The following is a 21238-nucleotide window of genomic DNA, read 5'->3' on the forward strand; positions in this document are numbered from 1 at the left end:
GAAGTCATTCTTAAATGGTATTTTGAACTGAATATTCAAATTAGCGTAGTTAAAAATAAATGGACTTTTAAAATGAACTAATGTACGAATATAAAACCAACTTTAACTCAACGTCATCATCAACTAACCCTTGACTTTCAAAAGTGTGTTCTTGTGAGAGAATATATTTTGAAAAATGCAACTAGTAAACATCCCAGCAGACACACAATGTCACAAGACATTAATATTAGGTTACATTTAGGTTGTGATGTCAGGTGACCAAAATTCTATGTCTAGCCAATGTCTAAGGACAAAGTTGTTTTGATCACCAATAAAAATGTCAAATGGCGTTGATATTTGGTCGATTTTAGGTTGTGTTGGAAAGTGACCAAAATCCAACATCTTAAACCAACGTCATATTGATGTCAAATACTGGCATTTATTCATCAGGTATGACGACCAAATTCCAACGTCTGATAGAAGTCATAGAGGTCAAATACACACAACGTCAAGCACTAACATCATTAGCTGTTGATATTTGGTTGTTTTTAGGTTTGGAAAGTGACCAAAATTTAACGTCTAATAACTTTGCATACTGATGTTGGCCTGTCATGGGTTATGATGTCAACCTAAATTTAATTTCCACCAAAAATGCAACGTCTTAAGACGATGGGGTATAAAATCAATCTGACGTCATGTTGACGTCCAGTCTCTGCTGGAATAGTAGCAAAAACAAGTATGAAGGTCAGTGGTTGTCAGATTCCAAAATTCTTCAAAATATCTTTGTGTTCAATGGAAAATAAGAAACTCATAAAGGTTTGAAACAACTTGAGGGTCTGTAACTAATGAATTTTTGTGTGAACTATCCATTTAACTTGGCTATATAGGTTAGCAATCAAACTATGCTAAATAACTTTTATAAGGTTTAACGTTACAAGTTTAAATTCGGTCACACTTTCTCGCTGTCAAGTTGCAGCAAATCTTTGTATCTTATTTTCCCTCATATAAAAGCAGAGCAGTTATTAAAATCATCATAATTTTTCCACACAACAAAGGTATCCACAGAATAAAATAAATTTAGCTGAGTAGCCTAAATAATGACACCATTTTTAAATCTTCCATCAAGGCAAACACTACATTACAGATATGTTGTATACATTATATGTAGGTTGGACACGATTGATTGTATAACCTGTAGTGATTACACTAATCTGAAAATCAAAACGAAAGAGTTCCTTACACGATAGTCTTTACAGGAAAGTAAAACCTGCAGTTAGTTTCCTTGGTAGTGAAGCGCTGCCCCGCCTCCATGTTTTTTCATATGAAGAGAGAAGGAATTTTGCCTCAGCTTTTGTCTCGGGCTGCAGTAACACACATACACACGCGATGGTCAGCATGACAAGCTCACACACCATGCAGTATATCGGACTTCTGCTGCTGGCTGCAATCCTCCTGCAAACAATAGCCGTGGCTGTAACTTTCATTTACTTCAGCAACGTCTTGTCGACGGTAAGGGCCGAGGAGTTAATGCGTTTCTTTGCACGTTGCCTCAGAACTTCTATAAAGTTACCCTGTACAACTCGCTATGCATGGTGCAGCACTGAAATGCAGTAAATGTTAGACTTTAGATAGATTGAGTGTTGTTTGCTTCGTTGCTCGGCTCGTTTGTTGTGAATTCTTTCTTGCATTTTGTGTAAGTTGGTGGAAAGCTGCCAACAGGTCGCTCAGTGGAGCCTGAAGTACAAGTTAAGCAACAGTAGACTCTATTTGTAGTCACTGACAATATATATTTAAATAAACAAAAGGAGAATAACTTGGCATTTAATATTTGTAAGATGTAACTTTTATTATTAGTATTGTATTTAGTTAAAAATATCCATAGAAAAGGCTTAATTTGTGTCCTCTATATATAGAAATATAATCATAATTGATTAAATGGATCTGGTTTTGTATTCTATTTTACAAAACATTATAGGCTATAATTGTTCAGATAAATCATGCAACGTTTACATCTTACGATGATAATATTTCAGTTACAATTTGATTATTATAGAATACGCTTATTACTTTTGCATTGTATGTATTAAAAGTGCAAATTTACCTTTTGAACATTTATTATTTGATGAATATGACTTCATGTTTGCATTTGCACATATAATTGTGAATTCATATGGTTTAATGTGTCATTTTGTTGAATAATAATACCTTCTTTTTTTACAGTTAAAATAAGAATATGATGACAAGTAATTAACATTTGACATTATATATATATATATATATATATATATATATATATATATATATGCATTAAAATAAATATTTGGCATGTTTATCATATGATATTATGATTATATGTGCATGTAAATGATCATAATGAAAAATAAGCATTTAAATTATGCATTTAATGCAAAAGAAAGGCCAATTTAATATGTAAACGAATTAGTATTATTGTTTTTTTTTCATTTATTTGCTTGTGCATTCAAGAGAGATCTAAAGCAGTGGTCATTTTATATCTGCTTTAATTGATTTATGATTTATCTACTAGAACCTAAAGTAAAAAAATTTTTTTTTTTTTTTTTGAATGTATGCAAAACAAAAATGAATAAATGCTCATATGGGGCATGCAAATTCATCTCACATAATATCCCATTTGTAATTCACAGATGAAAGAGACGTTCTCCAAGAGCAGCGTGTCTTGTCTTATGCGGGCCAACCTCAGGACTATTAAGGGTCAGGAGCTGAACGGGGCCGAGGGCAAGGACGACCCCTGCTGGCAGGTCACGCAGCAGCTCCACTTTCTGATTGAAAAGGTATCCGCTTCTGAGGGGGCCCATAAAGTCATAAAGCCGCCCATGGTGAAGACAAAGGACCCATTTAGGACTCGGATCGGTTTTCTTTTTTAATTAATAGAGGAATTTCCTTAATTTTTCGAAGCTTAGATCGAGTAAACCAACCCAATATTCAGAAATGATACTGAAGAATTGGTCTATTCACAATGCTCAGTGTGACCTGATATGTAGTGTTTGTTTTTTTTACAGTCAATGTCCAGTCGATATCAGAAAGAAATTACATCTGCTGTCAAAGGTATGTTTTTTCAGATCACATTCACATCGAAGGGTAGTTCACCCAGAAATTAAACTTTGCTGTTAATTTATTGGCCTTCTATTTTACTCGCTATCTAAGATGAAGCCACCTTTTTCTTCAGTCAGATTTTATGCTGAAACCACACTTCTTGGGGATTCATAAAGTGCTACTTACACTTTAAGAGTCAAAAGAACATATACCGCCAACACAAAAAATGAACTCTCATAGCACTTTAAGATACATTGAGGCTTTAAAAATGCAAGAACCTGAGCATAATTTCCAACATTTTTCTTTAATAATGATTAGAAATCTATCTTCGGGAGCCACGGGTATTACTTGTGTTCACTACATCAAAGTGTTGCTGACTTGCATTTTATGGATCAGCAAGAAGAATAGGTTCAGCTAAAAAAAAATTGTCATCATGATATACTTCAGGCTGATTTATACTTCTGCATTAGAGTGATCAGCGTGACCCACGGCGCCTGTTTTCCGTGTAGTCATGCATTTAAATTTCTGCGTGCTGTTTGTGTTGCTCTGCAATAACACTTCTGAAACACTAGCTGGCAGTAGGTTTTTTATGTTCCTCTGTGTTGCGTTTCTTTGTGGGCATTTTGTTTTTTTAATTGGCGGATATGGAACAACATCAATCATAAGGTAAACACAAAACAAAAGTTTCCATCTGGAGGACTTCATAAAGCTTGGCACTTGTAAACGCTCGCTTCATTGGGCCCTCTCAGCACCACCCACGCTTGTCATCAGTACCAAGCCGACCAGTCACACAGCTTGAGCTACGCATCGTTGCGATGTGTAGTAACATTTTTTGAGAGGTGCGCGTCAGCCACGCCAAGGGCTATAGGATTGCGTGAAGGCTATGCTGGAGCATACACATAACTGCCAACACTCCCGCTTTTCCCTGTAGTCTCCCATATTTCAGACCCATCTTCCGCCACCCTCCCGTTTTGTTATTTCTCCCGGAAAACTCCCGTAATCTCACCTGCTCCTCAGCTTTTTGGTATACTCTATAACAGTCTATAAATCCCCTGGATTGACGTCTTTTGTATAGTATACGATAGCGGCAGCTGCCCAAAACCTGGTGCATAATAGAGTTACATTGCTGTGTTATTCAGACACCTCATCCCTGACACCTAGACATCCCCACCACTCCACCCCCGGTCTTCCGAATTTTCGGAGACAAATGTTGGCAGGTATGAGCATTTGCGTGCGCTTAATGCAAAAGTATAAATCATAAATTAACAGCAAGTGTTTAATTTTTGATGACCTGTCCCTTTAAGTTTATACAAAAACACAAACAACAAGTGAATTAACCATTTTTACAGATGAAGTCTCTCGTGTTCTTCCCTCACTGGTGATCCAAGATCAAGAGGATTCCTCTCGGCCTAAGATTGCAGCCCATGTGACTGGGAGTTATACACCAGAATCAGAAAAAGACGGAGCAGGTACTTTTCTCTACTGTTCTAACTAATATAAATGTGTTTATCTTTGGATCAAAGTTCATGTTCACCTTTTCAAATCTACTGAGATATGCAATTGGATGAAATCCAGATCAGATAAAAAGCCAATAAGCTATGCAGAAATCACACAAACGCTGTTGCGTCCCTGCAAATAAACATTGTTTTTATGTTGGCTTCCCTGAAAGGAAGCTCATAAAACCTTTAATGTAGGTCAGAGGACATGCTTTCCTCTTTAAAAAAACAAAACAAACGCACTGTTTCATCATATCTCTGTAGCCATTTGCCTGAAACAAAAAGCTGGTTTGTAACTCAACCCGATTCTTTGAAACGACCCCCTCCCTTTTCATTCGTCTGCCAAATGCTGAAACAATGCAGCTTTTCTATCAAACCCGACCCATAATCCTTCTCTTTGGCTTGACAATGCAGGTCTACCAAACAGGAAGGTCTACGGACAGAAGATCCAGTCTTGGGAGTCCGAAAAAGGTCTGGCTTTTCTCCAGAACGTGGAGTTAAGTGACGGAGAATTGGTGGTACCTCAGGCTGGCCTTTATTATATCTACTCGCAAACGTATTTTCGTCATACGCTGATCGAGGAAGACGAAAGTGCTCGCGAGGATGAGTACGGCTCGATGGGCGAATCGGTTCGAGGGAAACCGATGTTGCAGTATGTTTATAAAAAAGTAAGCTCCTATCAGGTGCCGATTCTGCTAATGAAGAATGCTCGGACGACATGTTGGTCACGTGACTCCGAATACGGCCTTTATTCGATCTACCAAGCTGGGCTTTTTCAACTCGGAAGTGGAGATCGAGTGTTTGTGACAGTCAGCAACGTAAGCACAATTGACATGGATGAGAAGTCAAGCTTCTTCGGAGCATTTCTGGTGAGCTAGTCAGTAAAAAAACGCACTGGATGATTTGTTTCGAGAGCCAATATGAGGAACAAGACTCGGCTTGCTTGGTATTTCTACCTGAGAATTCTTTGGAATGGCTGCCAGGCACCTTAAAACATTTGGACACACTTGCCGAGTTTGGTCTCTTGCCAAAACAGTTGAACCTTGATTGATGAGAGCTCAGAAAGGTGCAAATATTTGGCGCTTTTTTAGCGTATGGCCAGCGGATCTGATTGTAAATCAGTTCCTTGGTGAAATGTGTTGGAGCTCAAATTCAGTGTGTCTGCCTGGAAGGGGCGACGATATAAAGCGAGGGGCTTGCCAAGTCATTTTGGAAGCGAGTTTGTTGGACAAGATGCGTTTGTTGTCCGGGCAGGAAAAAGGAAAGCGTGATTCTTCACGCCTGTGGAAGACCTGTTTGTGTCTCTTCTCTTTGAACATGCGACCTGTATCGTTTTTTAACAATTGAAAGACTGATTGTAATGTTGAAATGCGGTTGGAGAGATTTAGACAAAACTTTGTGTTATATAAATCAAACCTTGATTGTTTTGCTGACATATTGCGAGTGTCACTTTCAGCACTAATGTGTTTATATGACATAATTCATTCCTAAAGCATGAATCTTGTACATTGACCTAAATGTGAAGATCACTGTGACTTTGTAAAATGGTAAATTGTCTTGTATATAATGTCTTTTGTATATATTTTTTACCAGCGTTAAATGTGGGAATATCCACTCACTTCAGATAACTTTCAGTACTTTCCACATTTTCATTTGTTCTTTGTAATGTTTTATATTTTTTGTAACATTTTAATCTGAAACTGACTTTCAGTTTAGCATAACTATGTACGTTACAGTACACTGTGTTCTCCTGTTTTGGATATGTTTATTTCCCTGGCCAATTTTTTTCCAATATTAAACAAATATGTAATTTTGTTAAAACAATGATTATGTGATTCATTACATTATAATTGATATTAAAAATAATAATATTTTCATATATTATTAGTTTTTAGATCCTGTAACTATACTATAACATTTCTGTAAGTTTAATATATTTACTAGATTTTCTAATATATATATATATATATATATATATATATATATATATATATATATATATATATATATATACACACACACACACACACATACATACATACATACATACATACATATATATATATATATATATATATATATATATATATATATATATATGTGTGTGTGTGTGTGTGTATGTGTGTGTATGTGTTTGTAGTTTAAAAGAAAAGTATGGATTCAAATGCCAATTTATTATTAATAATACCAAGTTATATTAACTCAATCCACCCACCCTGCCCATGTTTATATGTAAATATATGATTACAAATACATAAATATATCTTTCAAGAGTTCACACTTAGCTGATGATTGATTATAAAGCTAGTTTGGCATGCAGTCCCGGAAGAGAGCCCTGAGCTCATAAGATCCTTGGGCTCCCTCCCGTTTGCAAGGCGAGAGAAGAGTTTGAACTCAGGTAAATCTCGAGAACTCCCCTGCTGTAGTAGCTAATGAACAGATAGGGATTGCTCTTAAGAGAGAACTACTTAATAGGAGCATGTCTATGGTGCCGATTTGAATAGTCAATCAACTTACAGTAGAAGTCAGAATTATCAGCCCCCCCTTTGAATTTTTTTCCCTTTTATTTAAATAATTCCCAAATGATGTTTAACAGAGCAAAGACATTTTCACAGTTTGTCTGCTAATATTTGTTTCTTCTGGAGAAAGTCGTACTTATTTTGACTAGAATAAAAGCAGTTTTTAATTTTTTAAAAACCATTTTAAGGACAAAAGTGCCCAGTTAACCTAATTAACCTAGTTAAGCCTTTAAATGTAAGTTTAGGCACTGAAAGTGTCTTGAACAATATCTAGTAAATTAATAGTTATTAAAAGTATAATGCTTAGAAATGTGTTGAGAAAATCTGCTGTGTTAAACAGAAAACTGGAGAAAAAATAAACGGGGGCTAACAACTCCAACTGTAAGTTGCATGTTTTGGACGGTGGGAGGAAACAGGGGAACCCGGAGGAAACTTACGTGAGCAGGGGGAGAATGTGTAAACTCTGCACAGAAACGTTGTTGGCTTGGTAAGGACTAGAACCAGTGACATTTTTGATGTGAGAAAACAGTGGCCACTGGGCCACCTAAAGGAGGAGGAGTAGAGTGGAAGGGGGGATTCTTCTAAATGAAGATGGATGTTATATGGAACTTAGGGTATTTATAGTGGCTTAGGAATCGTCTGATTGGTGAATCATAAATTGGATAATGCGGAACCGGCCACAAGCAATAATAAGCATGTGATCCTCTCGAAATTAGTTTATAAATAAACTTCAATCCCTACTTGAATTAAAATTTCTGTTCAAATAATTGGTATTGTGTTGTCTAGAAAATAGTATAAACCATTTTAAAAACAAAAATACAAATTTTACTTTAAATTTGGAAGAAAACATTAATTTCTCAAGGGGTGTCCCTAGCAATATCGGTCCCTATGCACAAGTATTTTAAGAGGGACCACCAAAGAAAAAGTGAAGACCGAGGGGTAGAGGCGATGATGTGATAGTGACATTACAGTTCTTTAACGTTAAGTCCAGAGAGATCTCTGCAACCCTATGCACTCTGTCACCCTCACTTACTACGCCCCTGAATTATTTATATATATATATATATATACATACACACACACACACATACATATATATATATATATATATATATATATATATATATATATATATATATATATATATATATATATATATATATATATATATATATATAATATTTTGCATTCCCACTTAACCTAATTAAATCTCATCTATAACTGCAACACTGAATAATTACATTCACTACAATTATTTCATAAATATTAAAAATCTTTTGAGGTCAGGGGCAGATTTAACCAATAAGTGAGGTAAGTGTGCTGCTTAGGGCCCCAGGAAATCTGGGGTCCCCAATAAATGCCTTTAAGTATAAATAAAAATTATACATTTTATATAATGTTATTTACAATCCTGTTTAGTATTGTAAAGGTCTTACATATAGAATGTTAATTGTTACATCTACGCAAATTTGTCCCCCACCCCAATCATGAAGCAGTCCAGCAGTCAAATCAGGTTAAGATTTAGCTTTAAAAATTAAATACTTTTATTATTTTTAATTTAAGGAAACAAAAAATTATCAAAATTAAAGATTGCATTAAGACAAAACATAGAAAAGGAGAGAGAAAAACACTGGTATAAATAAAAAGAAAATAAATATAAGTACAAAAGGTGCAGTTTAAGAATGTTGGGCCCCTTGGATGGAATTGCTCATGGCCCCCAAATCAATAAATCCCCCTCTGCTTGAGGTATACAAAAGCCATGCCTAATGATTTTATCATAGCCATTTCTGTCTACATTCTGCCCACTTGTGGTAAAAGCTTGTAAATACAGTTACTGGGCAGAGATCCAGCACATTACTGCACCCCATGGATTTGTTTGATTGCACTATTAAGAGCATATGATTCCAGTTAACCATCTATACATATATATATTTTGGAATAGTATATTTCTAACCTATGATATTTCAGGTGCAGTGTATTTTCATATATGGATTTTCGTCTTTCCACACAAAAGATTAAAGCCAAGAAATAAGCCCACCTCAGCAATATTCTAAGCTGCAATATGAATGAAATGTCTCATTAATATTGCATGTCAGCCACTGGAAAGCGATTCTGTACTAGTCAAGAAGAAGTCTAACAAAACAATGATTTCTCCACAAGGTATATGATCTGTCAGGAAAAATAATGTGTACAGGAAGTTACACACACATACATGGACAACATTGAGATTGTAATGCACTCTTATTATTGACTGCATCACAGGATATTTGTTGGACATATGCCAGGCATGTCCAAACTCGGTCCTGGAGGGCTGGTGTCCTGCAAAGTTTGGTTCCAACCCCAATCAGACACACCTGGTCTAGCTAATCAAACTCTGAAGCTGCGGTCACACTGGACTTGTCTCCCCATAGACTTCCATTCATACAGACGTGAATGCGTCAGACCAGAAACATAAGGTCGTGCATCAAGTTTTGCAGGTTGCTGCCATGCAAAGTTCAAGCTTGGTGTACTCTGACCAGCGAAATCGCATCAGTTGACTGCGTGAGACCAACCGAGGATCAAAACATGACCTCTCTGAACAGGAATTTAAACCATAGAGCAATCGCTCGCTTTTTAAAATGTCTAATCATCTTGTTTAATCCCACCCCTTTTCGCAGCACCGTGAGACAGATTTTCGCACAAACTCTGGTGTGACCGCAGCTTTACTAGGCTTTCGAGAAACATCCTTGCAGGTGTGCTGAGACAAGTTGGAGCTAAAACCTCCAGGACCGAGTTTGGACACCCCTGCCTCACGCTAACTAAACAAGTATTTCTTACCATGTTCCTAGAGTTCCAGCAGCTCTGCATATTCTCCATTTCTCCTTGACCAAACACACCTGATTTAGATCATCAGCTCATTAGCATACTGAAAGACCTGAAATGGGTGTGACAGACAAAGAAGACGTCCAAAAAATGCAGTGCTGGTGGTCCTTCAGGAGCGTGGTTGAGAACCACTGATTCTAAAACCTTCAGAGAAGCAAATGCAAATCTAAAATGATTTTTGAAATGAAAGACAAGAGTCGTGTTAGGATTTTTCTTTTTTGTGGAAATATGTTACATTTATATTACAGGTATTTAAATGCCCCAAGGGAAAAAAATAACAGTTTGAGACAGCAAAAAACTAGCACAATCAGGACAACAACATAATTTAGACAGAAAAACCGTACATACTGCATCTGTGTGACTTGCATCTGTAGAAATGGTATCCAGCTGATGCCCTCGGTGGACCGTAATCTATGTTAAGTGATATCCAATAAATACTGCAAATGTTGTTAATGTAACTTACAAAATATATCATAAAATGTACTTTGTTTTTTTTGTTTGTTTGTTTAAATCGAATTCATTAAGTCTGTGTACAAAAAACGGTTTTATAAATACAACCAGTCTCTACTGATGCTGTAGGGTACCATTCGTTTAACAGGTCTCGTCCGCTAGCCTACAAACTGAAAATCTTCCACATATGCACATAGCGTGACCCGCAACAATGAGGTCAGGTATATCTTGCTAAAGATCGTGCCTTATAGATCACTTGAAAATTAACATAACCCCTTTACCTAAAGAAACTTGTCTCCTCCTAAAGGTGTGCGTGTAAACCGAAAACATTACAAATGATTGAAAGGCACGAGCTTCAGCAATAGCTTGTATAATTGATAATGTGAACTGGAACAGAATCACAGTAGCTGCCTTATCGATAGCTGACTCTGCTGGCATCGGCCCCTCACTACAGTGCCACCACACTGAAAGCAAGCCAGTCTGGAAAACAGGGCGATGTTAAAGGAGAATCATCTGAGACTCAGTCAAACCTCATGTCCAATGGTTCATCGAATCCTTTGTCTTCGTGTGGTCCCGTAGCCAAGAAAGAGGCCACAGGTGAACCAGCCGCGGTGGAGACGTTCAGCATCCCGCCGGCGCCGCTGCCGGTGGCGTTACGCACTGCGATGCTGGTGACGTTTATGCCTAGAGTTAGTCTTGTCTGCTCGAGTGCCTTTTCTGGCACCGCGAAGGCCTCCAGCTTTTTTTCGCCGTTGGCCATGTAGGAGTTCTGGCAGCCCCTGCATATGCAGTCCAGACAGGCTTTGCGGTTGGAATAACAGGGGCATCGCTGTCCACGGCATGTAAGAACACTTGGGTTTTGAGTTGCTCTGCCGCACTTGCAGCCCTTTTTCTCCTGCGCCTTTTTGTACACCACTTTGGTGGGGCTGCCGGGAATGAGGGCGCTAGTCAGAATCCTGTCTTTTATCTTCTCCTTGGATTTTGGAGTGCCTTGTTTGGATTTAGTGTACGCCTTCTTGGGTCCATGGTGGTCTAGGGTCTTTTTGACAGGTTTGGCAGGCACTAGTAATGTCTTGCCCACCTTTGGAAGGCCACCACCATTGGGCACCACTGCCATGTGCGGGATAGTCTGTGCAGGAGATTTTGGCTCACACTTGATCTGAACCGGAGCGGAGGCTCCCAATGTAGGACCACAGATGAAGGTGGAAATGGGCAAGGGTTGGATCTTCTCACTATCGCTTTCTGACCGCGAGCGCTTCCGATTGGACCGTGGTATTCGCGGCGTCACTGCAGAACAGGATATTCCTAAATGTTGCGGATTCTGCTGGGACACCGGATGTTGGGGCACGAGGACTTCGTGCGAGTCCTGTGGAAGTGAGGAGAGTTGCCGGCTAGAGTCAACCGAGGAAAATGGTCCATTTAAGTTTCCCGTAGATTCAAGAGTTGATTGCAAAATAGCAGGACACTCATCCTGGGAAACATGATCTGGTTCTAGAGTCCTGAGCACTTCCTCTACACTCAAGAGGAGAGTCCCGCCATCGTGTTTAATATCCTCGCTGAAACCACAAATGTCCATGGTGCTGGTACAAAGCTCCTCGCCAGCTGCTGCCACTGCCTCGCAAACAGGGATTTCATTGGTGAAACTCTCTTGCTTCACTTCATCACCCCCGCTACTCTCCGAGTCTGGGACACTGGCTTCTAGAGAAGGTAAGCTGGCAGTCAATTCCTCTACATTGGTCAAGCCATTGCAATCCTGTAGACCATTCACCCCAAGAGGGCTGAGGCCTTGCTCCTTGATCTCTGTGGAAGGGGACTGGCCCTCATCAGGGAGCGTTTCAGAGGTTGAAGGTGTTGGTGATTGGTTTGTCAGACTCAGGGAGAGTGACTCCTCCCCAAGGCCCTCCAGTCCCTCATTCAACAGGGACAAGATGTCTGAAGACCCTTCCACAGTACTTGAAATGTGTTGAGCGAGAGGAGAATCTGCGATGTACTCGCAGAGTTTTTTGTAGCAATCCACCAAGATGCACAACTGCTTATTCTCTTCAAACTGCTCATAGTCTTTACACCAGCTGCACGACGGTTTCATCATCATCTTTTTGCCTTTACATGATTTACAGACATAGTGCTGGCACGATGAGTTGGTAGGAGCGATTGGATCTTGTAGCAAATTGCCTAAGTGATAAAAAAAGAAAACATATTTAGACCATGAAACAACAGTCTGGGGATTATTCCGACACATTAGCATGCAAATTATACAAATCACCGCCTGCTTGCATGCTGTACCTTTTAAAACGATCTATCAGATCTGTAATTAGTTTTCCAGATCACAAGCAATATTACACAAGCATTTCATTAGACATGGTTGTGTGGTATCGAAGAAAGCATATGCGAGGATTTGAAGGGTCATGTGATGCTTCATGGTGTGGTTCACATTACATGCTAGGCATATGGTTAGCAGGGATATCAAATGCAAATCCAGATGCAGTTTTATAAACACAAGCACAACAAATAAACATGCACTGCTTAATACAAACAATAATCGGGTTTTAGAAATTATGCATGGATTATCAACAACTAAATTAAAAGATAGCAATGAATTGCCTGCTTATGATGAATTACATTTAGATTATCCTATTCACACTGATGAAGTTAATTTCTAGCTGATTAATTATAAAATAAAATAATATAAAATTATTTGAAATACAGAATTGCGTGCCTGGAAAAATGTTAATTTTCTTAAACGTTATAATTGTTATTAATAATGAAAAATATACATGGCATATATTTTATATATAATAAAAAATTTAAATATGTATTTATATATCAAGGTTTCAAAGGAAATCAGGAAATATTTTAACAGTAAAATATAAAGGTAACAGTTGTAACATTAATACAAAATGTATAAATATTTTTTTAATATCCATTACATATTTATTTTGAAAATAATTAATTATTAATTACATGGATAATCTCTGAAGAAAATTATTTGGTTGCCAGCATTTTAATATTAAAAGAATAATGCTAATTAATAAATAAAAACTATATTTAATATTTCAATTTTCCACTGAAACCATCTAATAAATACAGTGCTGAAAATAACATGTAATAAAATAAATACAATAAATAATTCTAAATTTATTTAAGTTAATCTGGATCCCTACACAAATCTCTAAATAATTAAATAACTGTTTATGAATATATTAAGACCAAATATACTTTAATCATAGTTTCTATAATCCATGTATTTCCATGCAACCCCTATGACAAATGAATCTAAGCAAGCAATTACAGCATGTCTTGAAATATAAATTGCTAAAACATCCAGGATTTAATATTATTATTTTGTCTAACCAAGCAGGCAAGCCATTACTATTCAAGCCCATGCGTCTATAAACACAGCCTAAATGCACTGCTGTGTGTCTGAACGCCCAGGCTCCAGTTGTCATTGTAGGTCAGGAATTCGTGGCCTCACTGGGGGTGTGTCATGTTGTCTGGAGCTTCGCGTGCAATAATAAAGCATCAAGCAGAAGTGATCATGCAAGCGTGCAGTGATGAGGCAGAATAAAACGGGATCTCTCACCACACACAAGGCAGGCGAGAGACTGTCTGAAAAAGGGCAAGAGCTTATAGATTTCCGCCAAAGCCTGGGGGTCCCGGGGATCGCACTGCAGCACCGACCGACAAGCTGACACGTAGAGAGTGGTCGCATTCACCGGGTTCATCTCAGCAGTGTCGTGCTAGACGGATCCACTTCGGGGAGGAAAATAAAAGCGTGAAGGAGCGACGGTGAAAGCCCACGTATCATCAACGTCGCGTGCAATTCCGTCGACTGTGAAATGTCTGTTCATCGCATGCAATTAAAACCACTCCATCTTAACGCTTGCCCCTCTTCCACGGCACGAAATACGACCAAATCCTCGTCATCATCGTGTGATGAAACCACATCCACGGGGGTCAGGTTGAAAGCACAATTCAGAGATGCATTTGCACGATTTCTGTTTTTTTTTAATTCAACAACAACACGCTGGTGGCGCTCTTCGCCCCACTGGGCCTCCGATTACCACCAAATTCAAACAGAGAGCACAGATTGCCTCCTTGTGTGATATGGGATGAATGCAGTCCTTGTTTGCGGTGCTATTCCGCCTGTTTGTTTATTTATTAATCCCGATACGTGCTGAAGCTAGAATGATAGCAGCTACACGCAAACACCGTCACTCTGTTATTGTCCGCCGCGCTTCATGGCGCTGCAAAAACAATAATAAACGAAAACAGACCGCCTTTTGTGCTCCTTCCTTTTAAAAAAGACTTTAAGGTGCAAGATATTTACTATGCATCCATGCGAAGTGATTTCAAGTCGGGTGTGAGGAAAAAAGCGGTGTGAGTTGAGAGGCTGTTTGATGTCAGTGTGAGCTGCGCCTCAGAACAAAAACAGGCCGCTTCGCTTCTTTCCTGCATTCTCCCGCCGCTTTCCTGTCGTCTGCGTGCGTCGAGGGTGTTACGCGTGCGAATTTATCATCCACAAAACATTCGTTTGGAGAAGAAGCTGGGAAATTATATATCCAGTAGCGATATTGAAATGTATCTGTATTTGAAAAGGCTTCTCCCCTCCCTTCCTCTCCGCAGTAGAACAAGGAGGGGGAGCTGCTGTACACATCTCGCGAGAGCTGAAGCGCGGCAGCTGTGGGAGAGGAGGGTGGTAATCTCGCGATACATCAGCTTTGGAGGCTATAAGGAGAACACTCGCGAGAAGGGAACGCTAGCTGGTGTGGGCGACTGGTTCCCTTGGTTACATAAAGGTTGAGATGCGGGGCGTGGCGCGGGTGAAGATGAGGCGGAAGAAAAACAAACTAAAAAAAAAAAAAAAACTAGACATACAGAGACGTTATTCAAGAGATTCATTAACATGCTAAACAAAATACGGGCTATAAATGTAAAATACACCCACTAAAATGTAATTCTGTGTAAAATGTTTGAGTAACGAAAATCTTTATAAACTGTTTGATTATTAGGCTATATTTAACGCTATTTCTATAGATCATTTCAATGTGATCATGTCATCGGCCCATGAACATGTCCTGCTTGTTGTCAAACTATTTCATAACTAACAAGAGGCAATTCAATCATAACTTCGTGTTTAAACAGCGGTCATGGCATCATTTGTCAATATGTAGCTCCTTTTGGTTTATCGGAAGTTGTAGAAATTAAAGATGTAAAACGGGAAATACGCTGGGACCATTGTTTTTGTTTACTTCCCTCAAAATGGTCTATAGTTTATTCAGTGCATTTTCAACATAATACAACTATCCTTCAAACCACTTATTTATCATAAATATATCTGTGGAACATTTGTTCACCTTTTAAATCTTTCATTTTTTCCTCTGGATTTATTAGGGTTTGAATTAAAAGTGAATATTTGTTTTAATCCGTAGGGTCTGACAACACTTTCAAATTTTAATAAAATTTATTGTCATTTTTAAAAAAGTAAAAAATGTGTGCCGTGCACATTTTAATTTTAAGTTATTTCCATTTTCAATTTATATTTCTAGCTTCATTTTATTTTATTTTTATAAAAATTACAAGTATGGAAAATGTTGAAATGGTACAACCATTTGCATAAAGTAAAATATGCAACTGGAATCGTTTGACCCATATTCTTTCTCAGTTTTTTTTGTAACTGTATTAATGTTAATTTGTTGACATGACCTAATAATAAACAATACTTAATCAATAATAAAAAAAATATTATTTTAAAGGGGTATGACATACAAATTAACATTGTAAAATCGTCATACCTTTTTAAAATAATTAATTTTTGACACTGCCTGAAATCAAATCACATTCCAAATAACTTTTACTGTTTTTTTATAATTACAAATTACTTTTCCAGCCTTTGAATTGTTTTTGTAGCCTTCTCCTAACCTGTACATTTCTAAACTTCATCCCGAAAGTGTTGAAAAAGCACATTTGAAATCATTGGATTTGTCATTTTAACAGCGCCATCTAACGCGTACAGCAATTAATACATTTTGTTTTCTGCCCGATTTCTCAAGTGCATTATGGTTGCAGGTTTTTTTTTTTAGATAATTTGAATTAAACCTTCACAATACATTAATATTATATACCAAATTGCGTCATTATTTAAAATAGAATTTATCCTAAAATAAATTATCAATATACTATATAACTATATAATTATTTATTATTCACAATTACTTATGTGTATGTATAATATATATATATATATATATATATATATATATATATATATATATATATATATATAAAATACTATACTATCTCTCTTTAGATTTCTTTCTCTCTGCTCAAACTATTCATGACATTTCTTCCAACTGTAAATTAATTTCATTTAGAGGGTTGTTTTTGCATTGAATAAACAAAATAGATGTTTTCACATGTTCATATTCTTAAATAACACAGTACCGACACTTTATCTTTAGAAAATTCAATTTCTAATAACCCTGATTTATAATTAGATTCATTAAATAATTTACCTTCGACTCAGTCCCTTTAATCATCAGGGGCCACCACAGCTGAATGAACTGCTTACTTATCCAGCATATGTTTTACACAGCGGATGTCCTTCCAGCTGCAACCCAGTACTGGGAAACATTCACACACATACACTACGGCCAGTTTAATTTATTCTATCCACCTATAGCATATGTCTTTCTACTGTGGGGGAAACAGGAGCAACCGGAGGGAACCCACATGAACACAGGGAGAACATGCAAACTCCACACAGAAATGCCAACTGATCAGGCCGGGACTCAAACTAGCAACCTTCTTGCTGTGAGGCCACAGTGCTAATCATTGAGCCACTGTGTCACCCAGTTATAATAAAAAAAAGCTCTAAATGTCTGACAACCTTGATTTAGTCACAATACAAGCAATATCATTTTAAGATTTTTTTAGCCATTTTTTCTGTGTGTGTGAGTGTGTGTGAGTATGTATATATGCACCAACACACACTCCCTGCTGGCAAAATTATGTTGGCTGAAAGCCCGTTTCCCAATAAGACCAATGTTTGTTGACACAGTTCTTACTGTTCCTTCCCTGTTTCTAAGATTTCTCCTTATTCCATGGAGATTGGAGGAGAATGTTATTTTTTTTTACTTAGATGTGCTTCACATAATGTCCCACATGGTCTAAGAATAACCAAAACAAACTTTGTTCATAGCAACAATTAAAGTGTATTAAAACAAGTATGAAGTTGAAAATACTCAACATTAATTTTAAATACTTTTATTTAAACATTTTTTTTAAAAAAAGCAAAGTTTGAACAGTGAAAAGGTTAAAATAAATGACAATCCCGCAGTTTGACTGGAGTCTTGAAACAGGAAAGCACCAGTCGAAACGCGGGTTCTGACATCACTCTTCAACACCACACAGGTCCAATCAAAAACCTGCTCCGTGGAGATTCGGATGGACATAAAAGCCCAATAAACCACCAAGAAATGTTCACAGCAATACAGTATTGTGTGAAAAGCTACAATGTTTCCACAAACGCACAGTAAAAAGGTAAATCACTGAGCAGACTCTAAACAAGAGGAGGTAAACTTCTTTAAAATCAGAACAAACGAGTTCTTCAACAAAATATCTGTATAAAACACATGACCAGTGTCTGAAGTATTGAATACTCCCCTGTACTTCCTCCTCAAATAACAGCTTTAGCTTTTTAAAAAAAAAAAATGTGGGCTTAACTTTAATTCATCTGCTAAATCTGAGCAATCGAACAACCAAATGATTAATTTAAGGCCAATAGTACTTTTGGATGAACTTGAAATATGAATACTTTCTGACCAAAATCAGAACTTGAATTGGCGTTAACGCATGTAGAAATCAACAGCATCACACAAATGTCTGATTAAACCGCATCTGCTCTGAGAAATCAATAGATATGATATGTTAAAAAGAGAAACCGATTTGGTCAAGATGATGCTGAAATCGTATCGCCATTGAGGATTTTCCAGGCTCTCTATGGTCCATCTGAACTGAAGGAAATGCTGACTGACAGGAAAGCTCACAATGGGATCATGGGCTGATGACGAAAAGTAAGAGAGGAAAGTTCACATGCCTGCGTACAGTTGTGTGAAACTGCTATTTAAAAAGAACTAAATAAACATTTGAAGTGATTCTTGTTGGTTGCTGGTTGCGATCACCCGTCGAGTTCGAAATCTCTCCTAAAACATCTGCATTCCGAATCCCTGTTAGGAAAAGAGCAGATGATTAGCACTTCCTTCTTAAAGGGCACCTATTTTCAAGATTTAAGATAAATCGTTTGTGTCTCTAGAATGAGCCTGTAAAGTTTCAGCTCAAAATACCCATCAGATTATTTATTATTCCTTTTTTATTCTGGGAAATCTGAGTTGTTATAACATTTAGCTGTTTTTATTGCGAATGGGATAGTTCTCCCTGCCTACCATTCCCACATGCATGTCAGAGACATAGCCTTCACGTAGACAAACAGCACAGTGACAGACAAGAATGAAGCAGATCTCCCTAACTACAGTAAAAACTTTCCCAATGGTTATTTTATATACACTCCTGAACAAAATCTTGAGACCGCGGGAAACATTTCAGCTATTCACATTTTGCACTAGTAGATCATAATCCGATTTTAAGTACTGCTTTAAATACCCAAAGAAGACAGGTGAAAAAGCCAAAAAATAGAGAATAGGCAATTTATTCAAAAAAGAAAAAATTTAAACTCAAACAGGCTTAAATCAGCTGATCAAAAATTTAGCACTATAGGCCAAAAAACACGACAATAGAACAAAAACTGTCAAAAATGACTCCATATTGAGTAACACCTCCATTCTTGTTGATCACTTCAATAACTCGTTTTGGCATGCTTGATACAAGTGTTTCCAGGAGGTTGGTGGTAACGTTGCTCCATGTGGTTAAGATGGCTTCAAGAAGGTCACCCAAGGACTGGAACTGGCGTCCCTTTTTGCAAACTTCCCTTGCCATCCATCCCCAAATGTTCTCAATGGGATTTAAACCAGGAGAGCATGCAGGATGGTCCAAAAGAGCATGGAAGAAGCGTTGTGGGCATTGTGAACTGCAGCATTGTCCTGTTGAAAGTAACTGCACAGACGAGGTCCTTTAGTCAAGAGGAATGCCCGCTGCAACATGTCCACGTAATCAGCAGCTGTTTGGAGCCCCTGCACAACCTGAAGCTCAAATTTTACCATTGAAGGAAAAAGCACCCCAGAACAAGATGGAGCCTCCACCACTGTGCCGTGTAGAAAACATCTCCTGTGGAATCTTCTTGTTATGCCAGTAACGTTGTAAGCCATCAGGACCATCCAGGTTACATTTTTTTTTTCATCTAAGAACAAAACTTTCTTCCATTTTTCAATGTCCTATGTTTGGTGCTCCCTTGCAAATTCCAAAAGGCCAAGTTTGTGGGCGTTTCTTGTGTGGGAGAAGACGTGGTCTTCGAAGACGTTTTTTTGTTCTTGAAGCCCTTCTTTCGTCTTATATTTATTGGGCTACAGTCAGCATCAGTAAAGGCCTTAATTTGGGTTGAGGATCTGCCTGTGTCTTCTGTGACAGCTTGTCGGATCCTCCAGCTCAGTGCAGGTGTAATTTTTTTGGGTCTACCACTTGAATTTTTTTTGTCCCATAGCACTCAAGATCTTTGAAGAAATTTAAAATGACTGTCTTACTGCGTCCAACTTCAGCAGTAATGACGCGCTGTGAGAGCCCTTGCTTGTGCAGCTGAACAATCCTGCCACGTTTAACAGAGAAAGCCTTTTTGCCTATGCCATCTAGAGATCATCAGAGTGTCATTAGCTGATCTGAGCCTGTTTGAGATCAAATGCAAATTTTTATTTAATTGCCTATTCTCTGTTTTTTTCACGTGTTGCACCCGTGTCTTCATTTGGCATTTCAAAGCAGTACTTACAACCTAATTACAATCCAGTCGATGCATAATGTGAATACTGGAAATGTTTCCCTCTGTCTTATGATTTTGCTCAGGAGTGTATTTTTTTTTAGCCTTTCTGCAAGATGAGTTGCACACAACGTCGTTATAAAGTTTGTGCACGTGGACATAACAAATGTGAAAGGATATACAATGCTGTATAGACATATATTATTTTAATGTACAAAATAAACCTGATTGAAGTCCACAAAACGGGATTAAAGCATCTTCTTTAATAATTGTAATGACACTATGTGGTTGTGGAGATGAATTACACCAATTTTACTTTATTTATTACAGATATGCACTGTTTTAAAAACGTTTTAAACTTATAAAACTCAAACTTGATGTGCAGATGATCACAGAGAGCGGAATAGATCTTTTAATCAAACTTGCTTTGCGCACTTTCTGTCTTGTTGATATGATTATTTGCGTTACTACGGAGAGATGTTAATACACGTCTGTTAATCAATTCAATGGGCGGAAAAACCACACTCCAACGTCACGTTGTGGTAGGCCTCAAATATGAGGGATTTGGATCCTATTTTAACATAGGGAGATAAAAAAAAAAGAGAGACTTATTGTGTTTCTATCACTCCAATTTGACCGTGGACACACTTTACCTACAGACAGATCTGTCCAAACAGCTTCCAAAAGGTGATTTTCATCATGGGTGCCCTTCAAAACGAGTTATAGCTAATCAAATTCCTCTTGTGTACTTACAGGATCGTCTTCCATTATGGCTGTAGAGTCAAAAAAGTCTGGTCTGAGTTCGGCTCTTTCTCTTCGGTTTCTCGACGCCGGCTGAAATGTGAATTGTAAGGTAAGATCAAAGTTAAAGTAATTTAACTGATGAATAGATGTTGCGATTCCTGATCACCAGCAGAAACATAAAAAATACACTGAAGGAC

At 37.7% G+C, this 21238-nt stretch overlaps 3 protein-coding genes across 4 annotated transcripts in view; 1 reads left to right on the forward strand and 2 right to left on the reverse strand.

Moving 5' to 3' along the window:
• Window positions 1–1325: 1325 nt before the first annotated feature.
• On the forward strand, window positions 1326–6368 carry tnfsf10 (TNF superfamily member 10). 2 transcript variants are annotated; one of them, NM_001002593.5, is made up of 5 exons: window positions 1326–1488; window positions 2643–2789; window positions 3018–3063; window positions 4401–4520; window positions 4962–6368. In NM_001002593.5, the coding sequence occupies exons 1-5, from the start codon at window positions 1366–1368 to the stop codon at window positions 5423–5425; spliced, it is 900 nt and encodes a 299-aa protein (NP_001002593.1). In that variant the 5' UTR covers window positions 1326–1365; the 3' UTR covers window positions 5426–6368. The 2 variants fall into 2 exon arrangements, with proteins under 2 accessions (NP_001002593.1, NP_001315456.1); NM_001328527.3 differs by having other exon boundaries at window positions 4440–4520.
• A 3768-nt stretch (window positions 6369–10136) lies between these two features.
• Window positions 10137–15030, reverse strand: msl2b (MSL complex subunit 2b). Its single transcript, NM_001163313.2, has 2 exons — window positions 13959–15030; window positions 10137–12550 (listed from the first exon to the last, which is right to left on the reverse strand). Exons 1-2 carry the CDS (start codon window positions 14098–14100, stop codon window positions 10899–10901), a joined length of 1794 nt encoding a protein of 597 aa, NP_001156785.2. The 5' UTR covers window positions 14101–15030; the 3' UTR covers window positions 10137–10898.
• A 2595-nt stretch (window positions 15031–17625) lies between these two features.
• Window positions 17626–21238, reverse strand: part of stag1b (STAG1 cohesin complex component b) — a 47661-nt gene continuing 44048 nt past the window's right edge. The window contains exons 33-34 of the mRNA XM_087309643.1: window positions 21051–21131; window positions 17626–18603 (exon numbers count right to left, since the gene is read on the reverse strand). Coding sequence (XP_087165769.1) covers window positions 18580–18603; window positions 21051–21131 — 105 coding nt within the window. The 3' untranslated portion in view covers window positions 17626–18579. The remainder of the gene's footprint in view (window positions 18604–21050; window positions 21132–21238) is intronic.

This window comes from Danio rerio, chromosome 24 (genome assembly GCF_052040795.2).
Source record: "Danio rerio strain M-AB ecotype USA chromosome 24, GRCz13ab, whole genome shotgun sequence".
NCBI lineage: Eukaryota > Metazoa > Chordata > Actinopteri > Cypriniformes > Danionidae > Danio > Danio rerio.

Coding starts and splice junctions, on each gene's coding strand:
- tnfsf10 (NM_001002593.5), top strand. CDS start 1,366: ATGGTCAGCATGACAAGCTCACACACCATGCAGTATATCGGACTTCTG. Junction 1,489..2,642: donor TCAGCAACGTCTTGTCGACG/GTAAGGGCCGAG, acceptor TGTAATTCACAG/ATGAAAGAGACGTTCTCCAA. Junction 2,790..3,017: donor TCCACTTTCTGATTGAAAAG/GTATCCGCTTCT, acceptor TTTTTTTTACAG/TCAATGTCCAGTCGATATCA.
- msl2b (NM_001163313.2), bottom strand. CDS start 14,100: ATGAACCCGGTGAATGCGACCACTCTCTACGTGTCAGCTTGTCGGTCG. Junction 12,551..13,958: donor TCTCGCCTGCCTTGTGTGTG/GTGAGAGATCCC, acceptor TTTATCACTTAG/GCAATTTGCTACAAGATCCA.